At 36.6% G+C, this 26304-nt stretch overlaps 1 protein-coding gene across 2 annotated transcripts in view; it reads left to right on the top strand.

Moving 5' to 3' along the window:
• Positions 1 to 26304, top strand: part of CNTN1 (contactin 1) — a 272757-nt gene that overhangs the window by 70836 nt on the left and 175617 nt on the right. The window contains exons 1-2 of one of the 2 annotated variants that reach the window (XM_020975800.2): positions 18727 to 18746; positions 19530 to 19671. In XM_020975800.2, coding sequence (XP_020831459.1) covers positions 19554 to 19671 — 118 coding nt within the window. In that variant the 5' untranslated portion in view covers positions 18727 to 18746; positions 19530 to 19553. Of the gene's footprint in view, positions 1 to 18726; positions 18747 to 19529; positions 19672 to 26304 lie in introns of those variants that run through there. The other variant, XM_020975799.2, reaches the window with a different exon arrangement.

Below are 26304 nucleotides of genomic sequence, written 5' to 3'. Positions count from 1 at the left end.
TTATTATAGTTATAGGAAAGGAAGCCTCTCTTTTAAAAAATTAGCAAGCATTTATTTGCTTTCCTACTTACCCATTGAAAGAAAAAAGAAAAATAAAACCTTTGCAGCAATTATTAATAATTACATAAAGCATAGTCAAGCAAAGCAAATTCCTGAGTTGGCCATGTCCAAAAATCTGTGTTGTTCTTGAGTTCATCAGCTTTCTGTTGAGAGGTGGGTAGCATGCTTTCCCGTCTTCCCCATGTAATTGTGGCTAGCTATTGAATTGATTAGAGTTCTCAAATTTTTCAGAGTTTTACTTTATGATTTTATTGTTGAATAAATTGTTCTCCTAGTTTTACTCACCACAATCTGCATTGGTTCATAGTCATGTCTTCACAATTTTCTCTGAAATCATCAATTTTGTCATTTCTTATGGTGCAAAAATATTCCATTATATTCCTATGCCATACTGTATTTAGACATTCTCCAGTAGTTAAGCATCCTCTTAGTTTCTAGTTCTTTGCCACTAACATATGTATGTATATGTATATGTATATGTATATGTATATGTATATGTATATGTATATGTATATGTGTATGTATATGTAAACATTCCTGCTATAAATATTTTTATATTCATGTGCCTTTCCTCTTTCTTTGATATCCTTGGGATATAGGTGTAGTAGTGGTATTGCTAGGCCAAAGGGAATACAGTTTACTTACTTTTTGGGAATGATTCCAAATTGTTTTCCAGAAGAGCTAAACTAGTACACACTACCAACAGTGTAGTAATGTTCCTGGTTTCCCATGGCCCCTACAGAATTTATCACTTTGCTTTTTTGTCATCTTTCCCAGTCTGATGGATGTGAGATGAAACCTCAAAGTTGTTTTAACTTGCATTTCCTAATTATTAGTAATTTGATAATTTATTTATTTTAATATTTTATTTTTCTCCAATTACATGTAAAATTTTTTAAACATTTCTTTTAAGTTTTGAGTTTTAAGTTCTAGCTCTTCCCTTTCCCCCTTCCTGAGAGGGTAACCAATCTGCTATAGATTATACATGTGCAATCATGTAAAATGTTTTCATATTAGTCATTTTGTACAAAAAGACTCAAATAAGAAAGAAAGAGAGAGAGAGAGAGAGAGAGAGAGAGAGAGAGAGAGAGAGAGAGAGAGAGAGAAATTAGTATGCTTTAGTCTATGTTCAGACAACATCAGTTCTTTTTCTGGAGACAGATAGCATTTTTCATCATGAATCCTTTAGGATTGTCTTGGATCGTTGTATTACTGAGAATAGCTAAGTTATGCACAATTGATCATCCTACAATATTGCCGTTACTATATACAATGTTCTCCTGGTTTTTTTTTTCATTTTACTTTGTATCAGTTCATGTAAATCTTTCCAGGTTTTTCTGAAATCACCCTGCTTGTCATTCTTATAGCATAATAATATTCCATTACAACCATGTACCAGAACTTGTTCAGCCATTCTCCAGTTTATGGGCATACCCTCAATTTCTAAATCTTAGCCACAGCAAAAAGAGTTGTTATAGATATTTTTGTACAAATAGGTACTCTCCACCTCTTTTTTTTTTTGATGTCTTTGGGATATAGACCTAGCAGCGGTATTGCTGGATCAAAGGGTATGCATAGTTTTATAGCCCTTTGGGTCCAATTCCAAATTGCTTTCCAGAATGGTTGGATCAGTTCACCATTTCACCAATAATGTATTACTGTCCCAGTTTCTCCACACCTTCTCCAACATTTATAATTTTCCTTTTTTGTTATATTAGCCATTCTTATAGGTGTGAGGTAGTACCTCAGAACTGTTTCAATTTGCATTTCTCTAATCAATAGTGATTGAGAGAATCTTTTCATATTCCTATAGATAAATTTGATTTCTTCATCTGAAAACTTCCTTTTCATATTTTTTTACCTTTCATCAACTGGAAAATGACTTCTACCTAGAATTCTTTATGACAAAATATTAATTCAATAATATGCATTTTTCTTAGCACGCTAGACATGAAATAATCCATAAATGTAGGGGAGAGGACAGGCAAAATGCCTGACTGGATAGGAAAGGGCATGTTAGAAGAATACCAAAGTAAAAATGGGAAAAGGGCAATCTGCATCTGTAGTCTTTCATGGTTGAATGGACAAGATAGGTGCACAGCTTCTCCTCCATTCCCTGCCACAGCTGGCCAGTTTGCTTGGGAGCCCAGTCTCACAGGTGGCAGGGTGAGGCAGGAAGCTCCTTTAGCCAAGGGAGCGCTGTGAGAAAGTACGGGTGACTACCATCTCAGTAAATCCCTCACCATGCACTTGAAAGGTTAATTGAGTACTTTCTGGAGCAGATTCACTTTTATGAATACTTTCTCCTTTTTTTGTGGATATAACCTTGCTACATCATGGCTCTCATTTTTTTCTCTACTGCCCATTGCCTAGAATGTGTAGGTTGCCAATGCAGAAGTGAAAATGAGGTTACTAATAAAATCATATGGTTGCTTGAAGTCATGAAAGTTAAATGTGAATGTTTTGACTGTATTTATATTTGGAAAGAACCTTAGAAATCATCTAGTCCAACCCTCCCATCACACAGAGAGGAAACTGAGTCCTAAAGAATTTAAATCATTTTCCCTTTATCACAGAGATACAAAGTAGCAGAGTTAGTATTTGAATCCAGGGCTTTTGACTCCCCATCCAAAGTACTTCCCACTACACAGTGGAAAATTTCCTTATCTTCTCTTTAGCTTAAGGAGTAGGCATACATTAAATGAAAATGAGAGGGGGATACTATTAACCATTATCATCACAGGGCGGAATATTAATACATTGGGTAACTAAGAGTGTATTTGGTGGAGGGAAAAAGCTAGAGACAGTGAAGATTTATGTGGGTGGTAAAGTGGAAAGAGCAGAGATTATGAAATCAAGGCAATTTTTTTTTTACTACTGCCTCTCTTACTCATTAACTATTTCACAAGACATTCAACATTTCTGGGTCTCAATTTCCTTATTTATGTAGTGAGGGGCATGCACCAGATAAGCTCTAAAGTCCATTTCCACTCTCAATATTAAAAGGGAAAATTGCTAGTGATACCATATGGGAGAAAAGATTTGAACTAACTAATTGTGGCTTAACATGATTTGATGATGCTATCCAGTCACTTGTCACACTTAAAAAGTAAAATTCTCTTTAACATATTGTACTCAAAAGTGATTATCAATAGTCAAGAATTGAACCATAGGCCTTGTATAGGATTTCCAGTTAGTGAGAGAATTTCTTCATTTAGCTCACCAGTTATTACAGATGATTAGATAGATAGATAACACTAAAATAGCACTTTCTTAAAATATTCAGACTGGAAAACAAGAAAAAAAAGGTGGTAGACTATTTAATCTGCATCCTTACTGCATGCCAAGTATGATGGCTAAGGTATGCTAACATCCCCTAGCACACCTTGCCCACACTCTGTGAATGTCTATACTGCATCAGGTTATTGCCATATTGAGATTCATTCCTTGCCAAGTACCCTTTGTGCATAGGTACTGTCATCTTAAGTCTTCTGAGGGATAGCTTTAGCTACTTTCTAGAGTACCCACAAGGTAGTACCCTCAAAATGTATTTCATGCATTGTCAGAAGTACCATATTATTAACCAAAAGCCTGTTTTATATATATAATTGATCATAATTTTCAAGTTTTAGAAACTAAAGCTTCTTTACAGTGATGATGCTTGTCTCTCACCAGTTCTAATTTTTAACAACTTATATGTGTTACTATTACTGGGAAATGAAGATTCACATGTCCCCTAAACCTAAAGGCACATAGTACTATCCTGAAATGGAGAGAATTCTAGTAAGCCAATAAGCTACCTATTCTCCTAACACTAGTTCAAGAGATCTCATTGATGCTCTCTAACAATCAGCCAGTAGATTCAATTTCTATAACAACGGCATTTATTCACTGAAATGGCATGGTAAGGACAGTTGCTCCAAAACATTTTCCCCAGACCAGGTGTAGACTTTTCCATAAACATACATGGAGTTCATGAAGTGCAGTAGTGGGCATGAAAATGGTAGGGTAGGGAATTGGCCACATATGTTCAAGGCAGATTGTAACTTCTAAACTTGAGGGCTTTGGTGTCCTTCCTTCCTTTTTCTGAATGGTCCTCATGAAATTCATTTGATGTGGCATCAGTGATAGATGGGTCACTCAACAGGCCTTGCTCTTCAAACTACAGTGCTTTTTCTGGAAGGGTTAATCTAATGCTGGTCAGAACTGGGCAGATTCTTCTTGTACTGAGCATGGCTGCTTCTTTACTGGGTTGGAGAGGTAACTTAGCCATTAAGCTGCTGCTGGACTAAGCAGGAAAGGTTCATCTGCCCCTGTGAAACTACTGCCAGAAAGTGCTGGGCATATAGCTTTGGCTTTGGGCAGTTCTTGGGCCCTGGGACTGGGCCAGGCTTTTTGCAGTGCTACTTGGGTGCTGCTTCTGGGCCAGGCAGCTTGGTGGGCCACTGAGCTTTTTTTTTTTTTTCAGGATTTGGCATCTCTGATGGACAGTTCATCCATTGGTCTCTGTAGTACCACTATTTGATGAGAAGGTACAATCTTCCACCACTTTCAGCGATTGGCTGTGTTGGGTTGTATAGTACTCTGTTCAGAATGTTATGGCATCCTTTTCAATTGCTTATGAACTACATATGAAGCTAGATTAGAGATGGCAGAAGCTTTTCCTCATTGGTTGCCATATAGCCTTGCCTCTGAGATTTGTCACTTCTAAGTCTGAGGAGGTAGCAGAAATCTAATTTCTTCAGTAGTTCTTCCAGTTTTGAAGAAAGGGCTTATGATGATCAGCCAGAAAAACCCAAATGCTTCCTAGTTTTCTTTGGGGTCTTATGCAGGTGAATATTTTGGGACAGAGAACTAGAACAAGTTATCTTTGCTGGCCTTTTCATATGTAGTTGAGCTATTAAAGTTTTAGAACCCTTCCTCAGAAGAGGTCTTTTTTTTTTTGCTCATAAATATCCTTTTCTTTTTATTAGGATTCTTCACCATGATCTTTGCTGAAATCTTACCCAGGCAGGCCCATTATAACAAACATATCAGCCTAAACTGCAGAAGGGCATGACTAATACTTTCTTCTGTCAGCTTTAATTCATAATACCACTCAGGTTCATCTGTTCCCTCTGGATCCCCTGGGAAGAGTCTGTCAGTGGATTGCCTAGAATTTGGAGCTTCCCTTTGAAGGAAATAAAGAAACCTTCAGCATAGTGCATACCAGTTCAGTATCAAAGGCTTTTAACTTAGTATGCTTCATATTGTGGCTGCTTACAGTAGTCTAATAATCTTTGGTTATCAGTTACATTATTCATTCTTTACTTTAAATGTATATAGTATTCAGTTTTCATTTTATTTACCTTACAGTCTTATTGGTGACATGTTATAATCTTTGGTTTAGCTTGTCAATTAACATAGAAGGTAGTACCCTCGAAATATACTTCATGCTTTATGAAAGGTGCCTTATTATTAACCAAAAACCTGTTTTAGATGTAGTTGATAGTAATTTTCAGGTTTTAGAAAGTAAAGCTTCTGTATAGTTAGGATGCTTGTCCCTCACCAGTCCCAATCCTTAACAACTGATACGTGTTACTATTACTGAGAAGTGAAGATTCACATTTTCCCCCCAAACTTAAAGGCACAAACACAGTACTATCCTGAAATGAAGGAGAGAATTCTAGTAAGCATTGAATTGAATTTCTTTTTCCCCCTTTTGCAGCTGCCTTCTAACCTAATTCTCATTGTTTATTCATGGGATGAAAGAAATGTTTTTAAGCATTCCCAACAGATACAAGTGATTTATATATTTTTAAAAAACCACACTGGCCTAACAAGAGTTGCTAGGAAACTTGCAGTTTAAAGATAAAATCCCCCACTGAGCTTGTCTTCAGCTGGGTAACAAAAAGGTGTGATGCTAGTAGCATGCCCTAATTTTTAAACTAGAAAAATAATCTGTTGCCTTGGCATGTTTACAAAAGGAATGAGTTACAGGACTAATTTCATTTCTGGAATTGAAATTATTTTAACGTTTTACTAAAAGTGTCACATATTCTCAAGCTTTTGTTATTTAAAAGGAATGACCGACCAAAAACATTATTATTTACTAGTTTGGCAAAATGGAAACTGTATCAAAGAAGTATAGTATTAGAAAGATAAGTACAACCATTAACAAGAGATTGTTAAATGTTATCAAACTCTAATAGAGCAATTTATAGATAATTCTTTCTTATGGATAGAATCACAAAAGTAAAACAAAATTTTCAAAGCATTTAATAATGACAAGTAGCAAAACTAATAAACAATGGAGTATCTTTACTGATACTGAAATGATTTCAAAAGAAATAAAATTACAACCATTACCAATTCAGATAGTAAGAAATGAGAGAAATATTTAAAAGATTTGATTCTATCTTTGTACTTTGTTTTCCTGATATTGCTTCTAAGAGAAATTGGTCATTTGGGATATTTTTTTTGTCGGTCAACTTTTGGTTATTTTCTGGAGAATCTAAAATTGAAGGTCCAGTTGGGCAAGTAAACCCAAGAGCTTTAGGAATAAGAGAATTGTATTCCCCTCCCCTCCTTAATACTGCCTCCCACCAAAAGCCTTACTTATAGCCCAGCCCCCACAAGCATTGCTCAGGGGGGAACAACTTTAGTGGGAAAGATAACCATCATCTCCACCACCAGTAATACCAGCTGCTGACCTACTACCACCAACAAGGAAAGAAACCAGCCTAATTGTAGCAGGAAGGTATTCTGAGGGAGAGACACAAGGCAACATGCACTGAGTGAAACCTCTGCTACCTCCTTGACTACCATCACCTCTCAGACCCAGATGAAAGAAGTCCCATGACCCTGCTTCCCAAAGCCCCCAAATTAGCAGCTCCCTTAAGACTACCAATCTTGCTTCTAACCTGGCTGGGTACCATCCATAATCTATGGAGAAAGCCTTGTGGATAAAGGGACAAGCAACCAGCACCTACAACTGACTGACTACCAATTATGAGCAGGTAAGCCCAAGAAGTGCCACCCCTGCAGAACACTAAGAGCTGCGATACCACATAGTCCTGCTTCTAACTCAGTCCCATAGCCATGATCTAGGGAACCAACCTAAGGGATGAGCTGCAACCTGACAACTGCCTGCTGGAATCCATTGTGCCTCAGAGGCCACAACTTGTGAAGACCCAGAAAAGAAAGTTCCCATCCTAATATCTTTGAAGTGTTAAATAGCTCATCATTAGAAACAGGTATAGTATTATCAATGGAAATGCCACTACAGAAGATTCATTACCTTCTACCTTACCTACATAGATGAGCATTTCCATCCTGCCGCTGAAACCATGTATTTGTGTTGTCAGCCTCCATTAGAATGTGAGCAAGGACTTTCTTATATTTCTGTCTGCATGTACAGTGCTTTGCATATAATTAACACTTAATCAATGCTTTTTAATTTATTCATTCATTCAAAAATTCTCTTGTTCTGATGATTATATTGCTGAAGTAGAAAATTGGAAAAAGAAAAGAGATTTTGTAAAAGTGAATCAATGCATTTATTTATGTAGAACTAGAGTATCTGTAGGGGGTATTTTTCATGGTTTGGCAAAAGGATTGTTAATTTTGATAGAAACTGGAAAACATTTGTTGACCTTATTATGGGCACATCAAGGGTCAAATAAGCAGCCATTATTCTGCCAAGTAAATCAGTTCTTAGGAATGTGGACAACAGAAGGAGGAGGTGGTATTTATTTACTGTAGAAAAAGGGGGAAAGACAGTAATGTACAGAAAGGACATTCTGCAAGGTAAAAGGAACAAAAATTTGGCTCCCCCTAGCCACTAACCCCTAACCACTTCTCCAATTTATGGCATCATGCTGAAGATGCCAGGGGCCAATGAACCTGTGCAAACTTTCATTAGAAACCACTTGAAAGTAAATCTATCCAAGATCAGATTAATACAAACATTTTAAAAACACTTAAAAATGCTTTAAAAAATTTATACCAGCCTGCTGTGCTAAGAAAGTAAATCCTCCACTAAAAACATCTTTTGGTAATAGAAATACTTATCTGTTCCATTAATAGATTTCTCTTTAAAGGCAGATAATTGAAAAGTATCAGTAAAAAGAAACTCACTAGACTGTAATTATAATTATTCATCTTTATTTTAGTAACATTTTAGCCCTCATTACTGCAGAAAAAGTATAACAACCCAAAGACAGTTGATTCTATGGGTAATAAAGGTCACCTTTTTATTATTGTTCTTTTGGATTCCTCTGTAAGCTGTGACATTGGTAATCCAGAGTTAATTCTCTGTCTAGCTTTGAATTTGGTCAAAGAGGAATGCATAACCTTTTCTTTGCCTTGCAACACTCACAGACTGGTGGCTTGTGTTACATGAGTAATATGAAGACAATTGCTTCTTCTAACAATAGCCATTCTACTTTCTAATCATGTATCTTAACTCCTCTATTGTCCAGTGCTGGAAATGGTAGTAAGATATCATGAGGTTAAAAATAATTGGTAATTACATTTAATTTGTTTACTTCCTTCCAAACCTAACAGTATAGTTTCCCAATGAAACTTACTGACATGTGTCTGATTACTACAAATGGACTAATACATAATGATACATTTATAATCCCTACAGTTCTATCTGAACATCTCCTCACCAGGTTTTAATATTGGAGTCATTTGGTTAGACATGTTGGAGGTTCTCCCAAATCTCTTTTTGACTATTACAGTTTTAGTCAAGATAATAATAATAATAATAATAATAATAATAATAATAATAATAATAATAATAATAATGTAATCATGCTGAAACATAAAAATGGAACTTATTTTATCTGACCATGAGTATAACTTTTTATAATACAGGAAATAACATGAAAATTTCCACTCCATATTTCCCTGTGGTAATAGTGACGCTGACTTAAAAAGGATGATATGATTTCCCTATCTAGCACTGAAAGACTGAGATGATAAGTCATCTTACTCAATAAGCATTTATTAAGCACTTACTTTGGCCAGGCATTTTACTAAGTATGGGGATACAGAGAAATAGTTTCTGTTCTCAAGAAGAAGACAATTATGTAAATAAGTAGGTAGAGATGGAAGGTAATCTTAGAAGGAGCAGCCACTAGAATGGAGGAGAAGTAGAGGAGAAGGACACCTAGCTCCCCTATCTTTCCCATCTTCTTACACCTTAGACCCTCTTCCCTCTTCCCTCTGCATATGCTTAGATCCAGTGACACTGGTCTTTTTGCTCTTTCACAAACAATACATTCCATCTCTGGGCATTTTTTTAAGTATCCCTCATTCTTATGATAGGGGAAATGTTAGGCTCCTGACTTTTCTTGGCTTCCTTCAAGTTCCAGTTAAAATTCTACCTCCTAGTGATAATAATAATAATAATAATAATAATAATAATAATAATAATAACAACAACAATAAATAATAACAATAATTTTTTGTTGTTTTGTCAATCCTGTCTCACTCTTTGTGGCCCCATTTGGGGTTTTCTTGGCAAAGATACTGAAATGGTTTGCCATTTCTTTTTCTTTCCTTTTACAAATGAGAAAACTGAGACAAATAAGGTTAAGTGACTTGCCCAGGTTCACACAGCTAGTAAGTCTGAGACCAGATTTGAAATCAGGTCCTTCTGACTCCAGTGCTGGCACTCTACCCACTGTGCCATCTTGCTGTCCCAATAATAACAATAGCTAATATTTTTGTAGTGCTTACTATATGTCAGACACTCTGCTAAGTACTCTCCAAGAATTATCTCATTTTATCCTCACAACAACCCTGAGAGGTAGGTGCTATTATTATCGCCATTTTATAGATGAAGAAAATGAGGAAAATAAAGGTTAAATGTCTTGCCCTGGATTAGACAACTATTAATTATATGAAATTGGATTTGAACTTGGGTCTTCCTGACTCCTGACTGAATACACTGTGCCACCTAATGCCTTTTTAAACTCCTCTTAATTTTAGTGCCTTTTTGTTAATTATTTCCTATTTATTTTGTATATAGCTTGTTTATATGTATTTGTTTGCTTGTTGTCTCCCCCATTAGATCGAGAGCTCTTCAAGAGTAGAGACTGTCTTTTACCTTTCTTCATATCCCCAGGATTCAGCCACATACTACGTGCTTAATAAATAAACTACACAGTAATATTATAAGTAATGATATTATAATAAACTCCATAGTAGATTCTTAATAAATGATTCTTGAGTGCCTGACTGGTTGGCTTCATTTTGAATTGATGATATCTATGTACTGTGACTGTTGTGGCTCACCATCCCAGAGCCAGGTTCCTGGAAACCTTGAGGTTTCTGGATTATTTCTTTCCTACTTCCATAGGCATAAACCCCTATGTGCTGCATTCTCCCCATCTGTTATAGGCCTATAACTAGTATTTCAGTTCCATTTAACCACTTAACATTGATCAACTTTTACAGAAGAATATTTACATTAAAGGTATAGTAGGAACAAAGTACTTACATTTTCCCTAACTTCAAGGGCATAATTTCCTTTAACACAACTTTGGTCTTTGTGGGGGAAGTAGGCTCACCTTAACTGAGTTCCTACATAGAATTGATCTGACCAAGTTCATGTCCAGATGCAGCGTGATGGCGGTCAAAGAACCAGCCCTTCTCCATGTGGTTAGTCGTTTAGAACCATTTGCAAAATGTCCCACTTGTTTCACAATCTCTCTGATAAAGGCACTTTACTTACATGCAGTCAAAACTATGCCAGTTTTGTTGCTTCCAGAAGCAAAGTATATATTATAAGTGACAACTAGCTTCTTTGGATACCATAGGCCCTTATTGTCTGATCAGCAGGGTATGATAATTCATATGATCTTCAGAAATCCACCAAGTTGGAGGGGCTTTTAGTCCACATGAGTTTAGATTTTGATGGTTGTAGATGACCAGGAAGCTATGTCAAGGGAAGCAAAGACCAATTAGGTCCTAGGGACAACTTTGTTGCCTTTTAGGGAAAACTAATTCCTGTCTTGGGGAAACAGGAAACCCTGCTCCTATCAAGAGAGGAATTCCCAGCAACTCCAGCACTCTTGGAGACAACCACTGGCTAGAGTATGAGGTTAACCCTTGGCCTGGATGTTCAGAAGATAAGGACTTTGAGGAAGACAGTATAAGAGCTAAATGCAACAATGACTATTTAGCAATCATGCAAACTATCTGATGTTCTGTGTTTAAATCTTAACTAGGACAGTATAATAGTAGGTATTGCTGCTATTAGTTTAGCTTATGTATGTTTCTGTCAATGTGTGCTGAGTGAAACAGAAGTATTAAGTGTGTAAGGTAGACTTTCAACCCATGTCTCTTGCTTAAAGGTCCTATACTATATTTACTATGCCACTCTGCATTTTAAAATATAAGGCAAGGGCAATTTCTCTATTTACATACATACTGTAGTTGTATCATCTTATTTTTTTCAGGTTTTTTTTTATGAGTCAAACCAATTCTTTGAGATGACTTTTGTATGGTTGAATACATGAGTACTTATATCTATTGTGTTACCTACCATACCCTTTTTGAGTATGAAAGTTAGTATTTGCAGTGAGGATTTTTGCAGTTTGCCTATATTAGACCATGTGAGCTCATTTATGTTCTGTATTTCTTACTTAAAAAACAAACAAACAAATCTTGTAAGCAGACCTACAATGTTTGCCAGAGTGTGCATGAGTCTAGACAGCCTGACATCCATATGGACTGCATGTCCATAGATAAAATTTGCCCAATGGCCTAGAAACTTTGAGTTACTGGTTTGAAGTGTTAATTTTGGGAAGCCTCATATATCTTTAGGGCCTTTCTGAATTTGTTTCTTTTTAAACTAGGATACTTAATGAGAAGGGTGAATATGGACCTCCTTTTGGATTTCCTGATGTGTTGCAGGAGTCCCCTGGATCATTTTCTGGTATTGAAGGGACCCAGGCAAATTTTCAACCAGGACAGTTTGATTTCTTCCCTGAAGGTGAAGACCAGTTGATCCCATGTCAGTCCCTGGGGAGAACCCTACTTACACATGGCTATCTTTACATTGCTATCTATGCTGTGGACACTTCACAGACTAGAAGAGTATAACTTTGAGAAAGACCTAGATGGGTTAGACAAAGCACTAAAACCTCCAGTAAACTGGATAAGGTTGGAGAATGGTCCCTCTTTAGCTAAGCACAAGAAAACTAAATTTTTCACCATGATATTTCATATTATAGGCAGTATTCTGAGACCTCCAGCAGTGTCACATAGCCAAGGGTGAAGATCGGAATAAGTAGGACAGTTAAGGTATGGGCACTCTCTACAAAGGTTACTGGTACCATTGGTGTTGACCTCAGATGAAATATTACAGCTGGTCCCATACAGGTAGCCTCAGCCCAGCCCAGTCCTTGTATCCATATAATATAAATCTCTTATTTTTGTATTCTATATATTTCATGCTACTTTTAGATTGCATTACTTTCAAGCTATACTCTTAGGAAACAAATATAGAATTACCATCAATTTGACAGGGGAAAGAGGAACCCAAATGTGTCAAGGACACACTGATGTCCTCTGTACAGATAAAGACTGTTCTATATTATATTTAAGTAAATAAAATTTCAAGGCCTAAATGGTCTTTAAATTGTTTTAACATATATCTGAACCTTAAAAAAATCAAAAGTCAATTTCTTAATTATTATGACACCTATTTCCCAGTTTAAAATTCATAAAAACTTTCCCATTCCCGAAAACATATCCCTGCAAAAGTGGAATCAGTATAGGGTTAAGCTTTTAACAAGTCAACAAGCATTTATTAAGCACTTACGATATGCCAAGTTCTGTTCAAAATTCAGGGGGTACAAAGAAAGCTCCTTGGTCTTAGGGAGCTCAGAATACAATGGGAAGGCAATATGTAAACAGTTATATACAACAAGATATATACAGTATAAATTGTAGATAATTAATGGAAGGAAGGCACTAACATCACGGTAGATTGGAAAAAGCTTCAAGTAGAAGGTGGTATTCTATCTGAGACTTGAAGGGAAGGCAAGAAATGGAGATAAAGAGAGAAAGAATTCCAGGCCTAGGTGACAGCTAGTGAAAATTCAGTCAGGAGTTGCAAGGTCTTGTTTGAGGAATAGCAAAGGGGCCAGTATTACTGGTTCAGAATACTTAGAGGGTAGTAAGATGTAAGAAAACTGGAAAGGTAGGAAGGGGTCAGGTTTTGAATGGCTTTGAAAGTCAAATAGGATTTTTTTATTCCTAGAGTTAATAGGGAGCCATTGAAGTTTATTGAAGGGGAAGGACACTTGTGGGTAGGGGTAGCATGCTCAGGACTGCACTTAGAGAGATCAGTTTGACAAGATGGATTGGAGAGACTTTATGCAGAGATTATTTCTAAGTTATTGTAATTGTATAGGTGTGAGGTAAGGAGGACCTGCATGAGGATTGACAGTGTCAGAGGAGACAAGGAGGCTATGAAGGTAGAATCAACAGGATTTGGAAACAGATTGGAATGGGGGTGTGAGAGTGAAGAGTGGAGAATGACACCTAGGTTGTAAGCCTGGGTGACTGTGAGGATGGTGGTGACCTCAACAGTAATAGGAAAGTTAGGAAGAAGGAAGGGCTGGTGTGGGGGAATGGAAGATGATGAGTTCAGTTGTGGACATGTTGAGTTTAAAGTGTCTATAGGGCATCTACTTTGAGATGGAGATGTTAAGACTGGATGTCAAGTCGCCTCTTTTACCCCATAAACACTGTCTTTTCATAGCAGATTCTTATGAGGGGATGGTGCAAGATGGAAGAAGCAAAAGATTACTCTGTGGTTTGGGTGCATTTGTATACAACTGCCACAAAATACCCATTTTAACAATCCCAGTAGTATGTATCTAGGAAAAACTAGGAACTAAAGAAAAGGTCAAAACTTTTTTCTACCACAATTTGGAAAGCCACATTAAAAAAAGGCTCACTTCCTGAGTCATACATTTATGTTTCCAGTGCAGTCGTGAGAAGAAGAAGGAGAGAGATTCCTTGCTTCCTTTCTGTATACTTCTTTCTACTCTCCATGTTCAGTCAAATCAAAAAGAAATTCAGATAATTTTGAGAATTTTCCTCAGTGAAAAGAAGTCCCCCTTTTAAAAAATGACTTTTTAAAAAATAATTAATTTATTGATTTTTAGTTTTCAACATTCACTTCCATAAAATTTTTGGTTTTAAATTTTCTCCCCTTCTCTTCCCCTCCCCACCCCCAAGATGATGTGCAATCTGATATAAAATGACTTTTTACAAATTAAGGACTAGATGATCTTACTAAGTGCAGCAGCTAGGTGATACAGTGGACAGAGCACTGGGCCTGGAGTCTGGAAGAATATGGCCTCAGACACCTACTAGCTGTGTGACTCTGGGCAAGTCACTTAACCCCTATTTGTCTCAGTTCTTCATCTGTAAAATGGGAGCACACTGGAAAAGGAAATATCAAACCACTTCAAAATCTTTGCCAAGAAAACTCCTTGGATTTTGTCTGTAGGGTCACCTAGAGTCAGATAAGACTGAACCACAACAACATTTCACTGAAAGGGTCTCAATCCTTTTGTATGCTAAAAGACTCAGAATCAAAGTAAGAGGACCCTTTTAATAGCATCCATTTCTTCTAACAGAACCAAGAAGCAAGTAAAACCACAAGCTTAATTTGCAAATTTCAGGGGGGAAAGTCATGAGGTCCCTGCATTTTCTGAAATTTCAAATACAAAACCCCAGTATTATTTGGCTCTTGAATTCTGGAGAACCTGGTTTTAACAGGTGGGTCTCAGTGGAGAGAATTATAATTGCCAACTAGTGATAAAAGATTCTACCTACCCATTACAAATCCACAAATCTTTTGAGGAATCTGTGAAGTTATAAACAATCATTTTGAGGCTATTATAAAATTTTCTCATACTTCTTTATGTAGTGGCTGATAAAATCATAGATCACACATACACAAAAAAATTGGAAAGGATTTCCACAGATCATCAAAGGATCTCTAATGCTTTATAAATTCCGAATAGAAGAATAGCTCTCATCTTTTAAAATCCCTCCAGAGAAGGTGGAAATTTTTTCCTTTACTACATTTTTTTGCTATTAAATCTTTTTTCTAGATATATGTTCTGAGAAAAGAAATCAATTCTTTGAAAAGAAAAAGAAATACTTACATAAATGTCTGTTCTGAGAGAAATAATTTGTTGAACTTGGGACCAATGTTATTGTAAAATATTTTAAACGAGCACTGTATATTAGCTGATATTAAGGAAAATGTGTTAGGATTTTTTCAAACAAAAAACAAAAACATAGTCTCAAAAACTTTTGCATTTTTACAAATATGAACATGTATTTGTCTTTAATTTACATAAGTTGGGGTGCCACTTGTAATACAAGTGCTTAATGTAATGTAATTGAAATTATACATTTTAAACCTAACTTTGCTTTCTATCTCTTGCTCATTTATAAATTTTTCACCTGTCTATAAGTCTGATAAGTAATATGTTCCATGTTTTTCTAATTTTATTGTAACATCTCTGTTTATATCTGTCATGTATCCATTTTGACCTTATCTTGGTAAATGGTGTAAGTCTGCAAGATAGTGGTCTATTCCCAGTTTCTGCCATACTGCTTTACAGTTTTCTCAACAATTTTTGTCAGATAATGAATCCTTACCCCAAAATCTTAAGTCATCACACCTGTCAAATACAAGGTTATTATTTTTATTTGCTGCTGTAAATTGTATGCCTACTCTATTCCATTGATCTGCCTTTGTATTTCTTAGCCAGTACCAGGTAGTTTTGATAATTACTGCCTTATCATATAGTTTAAGATCTGGTACTGCTAAAACTCCTTCCTTCACATTTTTTTTCATTATTTCTTTTGATGTTCTTGATAACCTTTTCAATGAGTTTAGCTACAAGGGACAGAAGAGAAACTATATTAGTAGGGAGGAAAGGATAAAATGAGGGTTTTTTTTTAGGATAAGGGAGACATGGGCATGTTTATAAGCAGAGAGAAATGAACCAGTAGAGAGGGAGAGATTGAAAATAAGTGAGAGAGTGGAGATGACAGAGGGAGCACTCTGTTGGAGGAGATGGGATGGAACCGAATCACTTGAATATATGCATAAATGCATGAACATATGCATGCATACATATGACATGGCTAAACGGATGTGAATGGATATCAAATGATAGGAACACATGGTTCTCAAAAGAATTATGACCTATTAACAACTATATGAAAAATTACTCCAAATCTGTAATGGCAAGAGAAATGCAAATAAAAACAGGTCTGGGGTTTTACCTCACACAAAACAATTTGAAAAAGATAAAAATAAATAGAAATAATCAATGCTGGAGGGGCTATGTAAAGATTAGCTCATTGACAAAGTAATATTCATATACTTATACTGGAGAAAATTACTGGAATCAAGCAAAAAAAATGAGTGAAGTATCTCTACCCTTTAATTCAGAGATACAAAATATTCACAGTAACACTTTGGTGGGAACAAGGAACTAAAAATAAAATTATTGCACATTGATTGAGGAATAACTAAAGAAATTATGATGCAGGTAAAAAATGTAATGTGCTATAAGAAATGATTAATAAGAAGAATTTTAAGAGTCATGAGAAAACTTAAATGAACTCATATAGAGTGAAGAAAGCAGAACCAAGGGAAAGGTATGCCAAATGACTGCGACAATGAACATGGAAAGAAGAATAAAATGGAAATGAAAGCTGTGTGATTATAATTCCGAAGCTTCCCCAGAGCAGAGTTGTGAAAATACATCTCCTTCTTTTCACTGAAGAGATGGAGGACTGTGGGTGTGGAATATTGCATATACTGTCAGAAACAACTGGTGTGTTTGTTGGTTTTGCTGGTATTTTTAAAAAATCTTTTGTTGCTAGGGATAAGAATGATAATTATAATAATAATAATATGCTAGCTACTATTGGAGATGGCTTGCTAGGTGAGGAGAGGGGAAGGGATGAAGGTGATGTAAAAACAAAGAGTATCAATAAAAATATTAAAAACAGTCAGTTTTGTAGAAAATTCAGTTAAGTCTGGTACCTCAATTTCTAATAATGCCAGCCAGATTAATTCAACAAACCAACCTCCCTCCCTCCCTCTTCCTCAGGCCAGGTATATCATCACATTTCACTCCTCTTTCAGGGTTTTTTGATACCTTTAAGGGGACTAGGGTTATATAGGCTTTCTGCCAGTGGTTCTAGCAATGGTATTCTTCAAGTGTAGGTAGTGTTTCATCCGCCCCAATTCCATTTAGGTACTAACCATCAAATTAGTTTTTACAAAGAAATATTTACTTCAAAAGGTATAATCATAAATATACAAACTTACCTCCAATATGTAGGACTTAGTTCTCCTTCCTTGTACTACCTATCTTTTGAACTCAGTGCCAGTTGTAAGTGTAAAACCCACCTTGGGTTCTAGGCTCAGGCACCCTGCCTTTTTGGGGCTAGGCTGGCTCCAACATCCTGCCTGGAATCTCAGCCAAAAAGTCACTATATATTGAACACTGGTCTAATGGCCATGGGCTTGCAGGAAAGAACTCAGTGCAGAAAGGGAGTGATCCTTTCAATCTGGCCAATTTAAATTTCAGTTCTGGTTATGCAGCTGATAAAAGGAGGCTACACCCACTCATGAGGAAACCTAGACCCATATCCACCATTCTAGGAGACCTAGAATCCCCCCAAATCATGAGATCTGGGCTTGCCCAGGCAAACCCCTTCAGGGTGCTTCCGTGTTAGGTGATATGGCTTTGCTACAAAGTCCACTTACATTAAAACATGAGAGAAGTCAAAGACTTAACACTTCATCTTTAACTTAGCTCTGCGCTGTAAAAACAACTCCTGCAGGGTCCATGTCTTCTGATAAGCCAGGAGCTTGAGCTTCTTCTTCCTGTCCAAAAATAGCTTGTCTGGAAAGGGTGTGATTGAACAATACTTTTGGTGTCAGTTTGGGAGCCCAAGCTGCTGCTAGCTTCCAAGAATGGATAGACTTATCAACCTTAAGATGACTTTTTGGCCTCTGTACTCAGGGAAGGAATACAAAACAGAAGAGGTAGCTAGGAGCTCAAGACCCAGAGTCAGGCTTTTCTAGTCAGGAAAGCTTCCATATACAAAGAGTCTCCATTTTTTTTCAGAGCGATGGTGGAGCCCTTCTTCCCTTTTTTAACCCTTTGCAAGAAGTCTCAGAAAAAGAAAATTGCTTACCATACATTCTGGAGGAGAAGGAAAAGTGAACCAGAGAGTGGAGTCACTGCTTTTAAAGTCTACTGAGTGGGAAGTTTTTGGTACTATGGCTCTATGGAGCTTTGACACAACTATGGAGTTGGGGAGGGGTGAAAAAGGAACAAGGGAAAAGCCAACCTTTGCTCTATTTTATTCCAAAATGCAAAATCCTTCAAAGCTGAGCATGGTTTCCCAGAGGTGTGGGCTTAGTATTCCATGTAAAGTGCCTAGGCCAAAACAAATGGGCGACCTGAAGTGGCCAAGGTCAATGCTATCTTTGAAAAATGCTATATGGAATGGCCACTGTTGCAATGAAATTGGAATATTGGAGGAAAGTTCTGTACAGACTCATGTCCATTGTTTTTTTTTTTTAAAGGCAATTGGAATTAAGTGACTTGCCCAGGGTCACACGGCTGGTAAGTGTCAAGTGTTTGATCTGGGGTCAGATTTGAACTCAGGTCCTCCTGACTCCATGGTTGGTGCTCTATCCACTGTGTCACCTAGCTGCCTCATCATGTGCATTCTTAAAGAGAGACTCTAAACACCTTTTGTATCCAAATCAAGAAAAGGGAACTGGGGAAAAAACATTACTGCCATTCTGTTTTTATAATTTTCTGATCACAGAGCAAAGATAAGACTAGCATTTGTTGAATGATATCTGAGTGACTAGAGAAGCTATAACCATAGTCCGGAGAGATGATCATTTCATTTTTTGACACACATTCATCTGGACATCTTTCTAGCCTCAGGTCCCCTCCTGTTTACCCATCACAACTCTGAAGGACTTATTTCTATCAATTGAGGAATCAAACTTGTCCCCATCTTCAGCCACTCCAGTGTATTACTCAAAACAGATCTAGGTGGGCTTGGGAAAGGTGCATCCTTCTCTACGGTACAGATGTTCTGCCTGCACTTCAATTTTGTCAAACCATGGACTGGTTGGAGATTTTTGGGATGGGGGTGGGAATAGATATAGTTGAGGATGAGAGGGGAGGGGCAGGAGATGAAGATAAAGCAAAGTAGGTTTAAAGGCAGCTGTGGCCTTAATTGAACTGCTCAGCAGTGGACTGGTAGACATATTAACTCACTTATTGGTCCAAAAGTCTTCTCTCCCCCCAACCCCAAGTGCTGTGGGTTACCAGCACACATGAATGCCTCCTGGCTATATGTTTTCATGCTTTTCTTCTTTCCTTGTGCAGGTGGTTAGTATTTCCTGACAACACATGACAAAACTTAATGAAGCTTTTTTGGAGCTGAACCTTAGCCTTGCTGCATACAAGATGAAGATGTGGTTTTTGATGAGTTACCTAATTACAATGTGCTTCATATCATGTCTAGCAGGTAAGATAATCTGTTGGCATAATTTGCATAAATTAAAGCATTTTCAATTTTCGGTAACTCCTCTCCCTTACTCATTCCCTTTCCTTCCTGCTTCTCTGTTGGGTAAAATAGATTTCTGTACCCAATTTAGTCTATATATACATGTATATGTATGCATGTATAGGTACATATATATATATATATTTACCTCTTTGAATTAATTTAGATGAGAGTGAGCTTTAAATGTTGTCTTATCCCACTTTATGTCCCTCACCCTGAAAGCTCTTCTTTGTATGCCTTTTTTTATGTAAGATAATTTTCCCTATTCTTCTTCTCCCTTCCCCTTTCTCCCAGTGCATCCATCTTTCTTCCCCATCCATTTTTTTATATCATCCCAACATAATTGACTTATTCCTATACACTCTATCTATGTAAAATCCTTCAAACTTCCCTAATAATGATAAAGTTCTTAGGAGTTACATGTATCATCTTCTCATATGGGAATGTAAACAGTTTTACTTTATTCATTTCTCTTTTGTAGTTACATTTTTATGTTTCTCTTGAATCTTGTATTTGAAAGTCAGATTTTCTATTCATCTCTGGTATTTTCATCAAGAATACTTAAAAATCCTCCATTTCATTAAGTATCTTGATTGTAATTCTAGCTCTTTTGCCATCCAGAATATCATATTCTTAGCCCTTCAGAGTGGTAACTGCTAAATCTTATGTGATCTTGACTCTGGCTCCATGGTACTTGAATGGTTTCTTTCTGGCTACTTGTGGTATTTTCTGTATGATGTGGGAGTGCTGCAATTTGACTACAAAATTCCTGAGAGTTTTCATTTTGGAATCTCTTTCAAGGGATGACTGGTGGATTCTTTCCATTTCTGCTTTTCCATCTGGTTCTAGAATATCAAGGCAGTTTTCCTTGATAATTTTTTGAAATTTTGTGTCTAAACACTTTTTTTGATCATGGCTTTCAAGTGGTTCAATAATTCTCAAATTGTCTGTCCTTTATTTTCCAGGTAAGCTGTTTTTCTGATGAGACATTTCACATTTTCTTTTATATTTTTCATTCTTTTGACTATGTTTTACTGTTTCTTGATGTTTCATGGAGTCATTAACTTCAACTTGACTAATACTAATCTTTAAAAAAAGTTATTTTCTTAACAGAGGTTTTGTACTTCTTTTATCAAACTGCTCATTCTCATTTCATAATATTCTTGTATTGCTCTCATTTCTTTTCCTGTTTCTTCCTCAACAGCTTTTATTAGAATTTTTAAAAAATTGCTCTTTTTTAAAAAAAAATCTCTTTAGCTCTTCTAGGAATTTTTGTATACAATCTGCATTTTTTCTTGAGGCTTTGCTTGCAAATGTTTTCAAGTGATTATCTTCTTCTGAGTTTGTGTCTTGAGCTTCCCTGTCACCATAGAAGCTTTTTATGATCTTATTCTTTTTTTTGTTTGCTCATTTTCCCCATCTGTTTCTTGGCTTTGTACCAAATGTTAGACTCTGTTCACCTATGGCTAGCCTGATCTCCTGTGGCTGTCTCTGAAAGCATATAAGTTTTTGGTTCTTCCAAGGTGATGCAACCTAGGGAAAGTTCTTTTCATTTTTCTCTTGGTCTAGCTCTGGTCCTTACCTAGGTAGGATCTCTGTTCCATCATTACTGTGAACCATAACTTCTCCTCTCTGCCTTTGAACTGTATCCTGGAAGTGGGTAAGGGGTGAAGGAATTTCCAGATGGTGCCTGGTTCTGTACCCTTTGTTAGCATGGGGTCCCCTGTAATATGTTTCTGACTATGTATTCAGTCCATTTACCATCCTTGAGCAGTGACTGCTCCTGGTTCCACCACTGCTGCTGCCTCTAAGCTTCATAGCTGGTGCCATTTCCACCATGTCATGATCTTTGATAGTCTCTACCTTAGTGTCTGCAAACCTCTCTTTCTGTCTTCCTGTACGGTCCTGCACTGGAAAAAAAAATGAATGTGACCTTTTTTTTGTTGTTATTTTCTATCCCACTCAAATTGTTTTTTTTTTTAAGTTGTTTAAAGGATCAGGATAGGAGAGCTTAGCAGAGATGCTCACTTTGTTCTGCTCTTTTGGCTCTCCCCTTGATATTTATGTTATTTCCCTATAAATCTTAGATATCAGAGACTTTTGGTACAAACATTTTTCCAGTAGATGTCTTCCCTTCTTATTCTATCTGAATTGATTTTGTTTAAAAATTGTTCAATTTTATGTAATCAAATTATTTGTCATTTGTAATCAACTCCAAGCTCTTCTTTTGGGTTGCCCTAGTTATAGCTTTGATAGGTAGCTGATCTCATTATCTTCTCTTTTTTTAATGGAATGACCTTTCATATTTAAATCATGTATACATTTTAGCTTATTTTGGTATGTGACATAAGATATTGATCTAATCCAATTTCTGTCAAATTGTTTTCAAAATTTCCACTAGTTAATATCAAATAGATTTTCTTTCACAAACAATGTTATCAAATGGTATGTAGTTGAATTTGATTTAAATTTTTTAAATCTATTTTGACTTAAGAAGAAAATAAAGTAGAAATTTTATTATTTTTAATCAGTACCAAACAACTATGGTGATTGCTGTTTTATAATATAATTTGAGGTCTAGAAGTGCTATTCCTTTGTTTCTGCTTATTTTCCCATTACTTTCCTTGAAATCTTTACCTTTTGTTTTTCCAACTTATTTTTTTTCTTCATTTAGTCTAGTTCTATAAAATACCCACCTTTTGAAAGTTCATCAACTATTTAAGTTTTTTGTGCTTAAATCTATATATTAATTTAGGTAATATCGCCATTTTAATTATATTGGCTTAGATTAACCATACAACAGATACAGGTGGTGCAGTAGAGTGCCAGACCTGGATTCAGGAAAACTCTTCTTCCGAGTTCAAATCCAGCCTCAGATACTTACTAGCTATGTAACCCTAGACAAGTCACTTAACCCCGTTTGCCTCAGTTTCCTCATCATGAGTTGGAGAACAAAATGGTAAACCAATCCAGTATCTTTGCCAAGAAAACCCAAATGGGGTCTGAAGAGTTGGACATAACAAATAACTCAACAACAAAACCTATTCACTTAGCACAGTGCCTGGCACATAGTAGGTGCTATATAAATGCTGACTATTATGATTATGGTTAGCGATTATATATGTGTGCATGTAGTTTATACTCTCCTACGGTCAAATTCCATCTAGAATATTATGTACAGTTCTAGGAAAAGACATTGATTAATTTAAAATTATCCTGAAGAGGGTGACTAGGAACGTGAAGGGCCTTAAGATTATGTCACATGAGTATCAGTTGAAGGAACTAGGGATGTTTAGCTTGGAAAAGAGAAGTCCCTAAGGACTTTCCTAAGGAGCAAAATAGTTATCTTCAAATATTTGAAAGACTCAAATATTTGCTCAGTTTTACATTTTTTCTGTTCTTTTTTTTTTAAGAAATATGTAGGTTTTACAAGTAGCATATATGGGTTGTACAGAGTATACGTGCATGTTTTCTTCTTATTGTCTTCTATTGGCTTAGGAGACCAATTTCTGACCATCGTTCTGGGTTTGAACTGGTTATGATGAGGTATCCCCAAATTGGCTCCTGAGCCAGAACAACTGATGACTTAGGGAATTGCAGTGGGAAGTGATGAAGAGTTTTGACTCTGAACTCAGTGGATACAGAAACAGAGTGACCCACCCCTCCCCATTACCACTCTCTTAGTGTTCTGAACTGTGCCCAGAGAATCAAGGGGAGGAAGGGGAGTGGCTCTATCTCTTACATAGTCCTAAGCACATGCCCTCCCTAGACAAGCTTATGCCAGGGACAAAATCACTCTTCTTTTGTGTTTCCTTTCCTTTTGAGTTTTGAAAAGTCAAAACGTCTTCAGTTATAGTAGTGATCATCTTCCAGAATGGTAGTGGGTGATTGTGGTGGCTACCTGAATGGCAGTGACTTGTAGCAAGTGAAGTAGTTACATCAGAGAAAATAGTCACCATGAAGAAAAATATTGATCTAGAGTGTTTGAACAGTTTAAGGGAGAGGTGAAATATAAAAAATGGCTAATAAACAATCATAGTAACTGTATTATGTCCTAGTTAGGCTTGAATATTAGCCTCCCAGCCAATTGTATTCATTGTTGTAAGTTAAATTTCTGAAACCTGTGTAATTGTTCTTTTGATATATGCTATGATTCTTTTTATGGAAATTAATTGCCTTCTCTGTAGGAAGAAATGCCCTGTCTTCTATCCAGTTTATATCATACAATGAGTACCTCTTTTCCTACTTTCCCTTTTTCTTTGGGGGGGTGGGTGGGTAGGATATATATATTTTAGCCAAAAAGCAGCATTATTTCTATGATCCATGAGTGAGGATTTAATATATAAATGTATACAAGGATCTCACTAATTTTAAATTAGGATTTCCCCAAACTGAACCTAGTGAAAAATAACTGGGATATCAAAATTTTCAATTACTCCAAAAGAAAATCAAGCTATACATAATATAAATTGTTTCATATGCAATCCTCTTTTTCTGTTCATTGTGCATGTAAATGCTCATTTTATTCATATTTGTGACTTTGGTTACAACAAAACAAAACCTTCAGGGAAGAACCAAGATGGTGGAGAAAAGGCAAGGACTCTCCTGAGCTCTTTTAAAGTCCCCTTCAAATACCTTTAAAAATTGCTTCAGAACAAGTCTGGAGTGGCAGAACCCCACAAAAGGACAGGGTGAAACATTTTTCCAGTCCGAGATAACTCAGGAAGTCAGCAGGAAAGGTCTATCATACCAGCATGATAGTGGAGCACAGTTCAGTGCAGGCTGTGCCAGCACAGACAGGGCCCAGCAAAGCAGGCCTTGGGACCTTCCAGAGTTTTCAGCCCACAAACAGGAAGGGGGGTCAGACAATTGGCCAGAGGGAGATTACAGGGGTCACTTTGCTGGCACTGGTCCTTTGCAGGACTTTGTTGCATTGCCCATATTCAGAACTGGTTTGTAATCCTGAGTGGCAGTCCCAGGGAAGGAGGAGCACTACTAGCACACCAGAGCTTGCTACCACAGGGGAGCAGGGACTCTGGTCACAGTTCCAGGGCAGAAAAGAATGATTGTAAAAAAAAGTGATTGTGGTCACTCACAGAATAGAGCACAGGCCAGGAGTGTAGTAAATACACCTCTCTTCAGTTCATGCCACCTTGGAAGAACTAAAAGCTTATCAGACTCTCAGAACTAGATCTGAAAACATCTGCACAAAACCCTTGAAGCTTGGGAAAGAGCCCCCTCTACCATTCCCTGGAAGTAGCACAGAATTAAAAGTCAAGAAATAGGGTAGAAAAAAATGAACAAATAACAGAAAAATTCTGACTATAGAAAATTACTGTGATGAATGAGAAAGATCAAAATCCACACTCAGAAGAGACAAAAAAGTCAAAGCTCCTACATCCAAAGCCTCCAAGAAAAATAGGAATTTGTCTCAGGCCATCAAAGAGCTCAAAAAGAATTTTAAAAATCAGGTAGGAGAGGTAGAAGAAAAACTGGGAAGAGAAATGAGAATGATGCAAGAGAATCATGAAAAAAGAGTCAACAGCTTGGTAAAGGAGGCACAAAAAAATACTGAAGAAAATAGCACCTTAAAAAGCAGAACAGGCAAAATGATAAAAGAAGCACAAAAATCCAATACCTTGAAAAGCAGAATTAACCAAATGGAAAAAGAGGCACAAAAAATTCCTTGAATAAAAGAGCTCCTTGAAAAGTAGAATTGGCCAAATGGAAAAGGAAATACAAAAACTCACTGAAGATAATAATTCCTTAAAAATTAAAATTAGGCAAGTGGAAATTAATGACTTCATGAGACATTAAAAAACAATAAAACAGAATTTTACAAATTAAAAAAAAATAGAAGAAAATGTGAAATATCTCATTGGAAAAACAACTGACCTGGAAAATAGATTGAGGAGAGATCTTTTAAGAATCATTGAACTTCGGGGTAGCTAGATGGCGCAGTGGATAGAGCACTGGCCCTGGATTCAGGAGGACCTGAGTTCAAATCTGGCCTCCGACACATAACACTTACTAGCTGTGTGACTCTGGGCAAGTCACTTAACCCCATTGCCTAGCAAAAAAAAAAAAAGGAATCACTGAACTTCCTGAATGCCATAATAACAAACAAACAACAAAAGAGCCTACATGTCATTTTCAATAAATTATTAAAGAAAACTGCCCTGATATCATAGAGCCAGGGGGTAAAATAGAGATTGAAAGAATCCACAGATCACCTCTTGGAATAGATCCCAAAATGAAAACTCCCGGGAATAGTATAGCCAAATTCCAGTGCTCCTAGATCAAGGTAAACAGGAAAGAAAACTAACAAGGGTTTCAGTTTTCCTACATGGAAAAAATGATACTTGTAACTCCTAAAATTTTTCTCATTAAATAAAAAATTTTTTCAGGGCATTTAGAGGGAGTATACATAGATGGAGAGCATAGGTGTGAGTTGAATTTGATGGGATGACTATTTAAAAAAACAAATTAAAGGGTAAGAAAGAAGAATGCATTGGGAGAAGGGGACAGGGAGCAGTAAAATAGGATAAATTATTTCACATAAAAGAAGTGTGAAAGAACTTTTATAGTGGAGGA

Source organism: Phascolarctos cinereus, unplaced genomic scaffold, assembly GCF_003287225.1.
Source record: "Phascolarctos cinereus isolate Bilbo 61053 unplaced genomic scaffold, phaCin_HiC Scaffold_1;HRSCAF=81, whole genome shotgun sequence".
NCBI classification, from domain to species: Eukaryota; Metazoa; Chordata; class Mammalia; order Diprotodontia; family Phascolarctidae; genus Phascolarctos; species Phascolarctos cinereus.
Note: the sequence above shows the minus strand (reverse complement) of the source record. Positions and strands in the feature narration are given on the sequence as shown.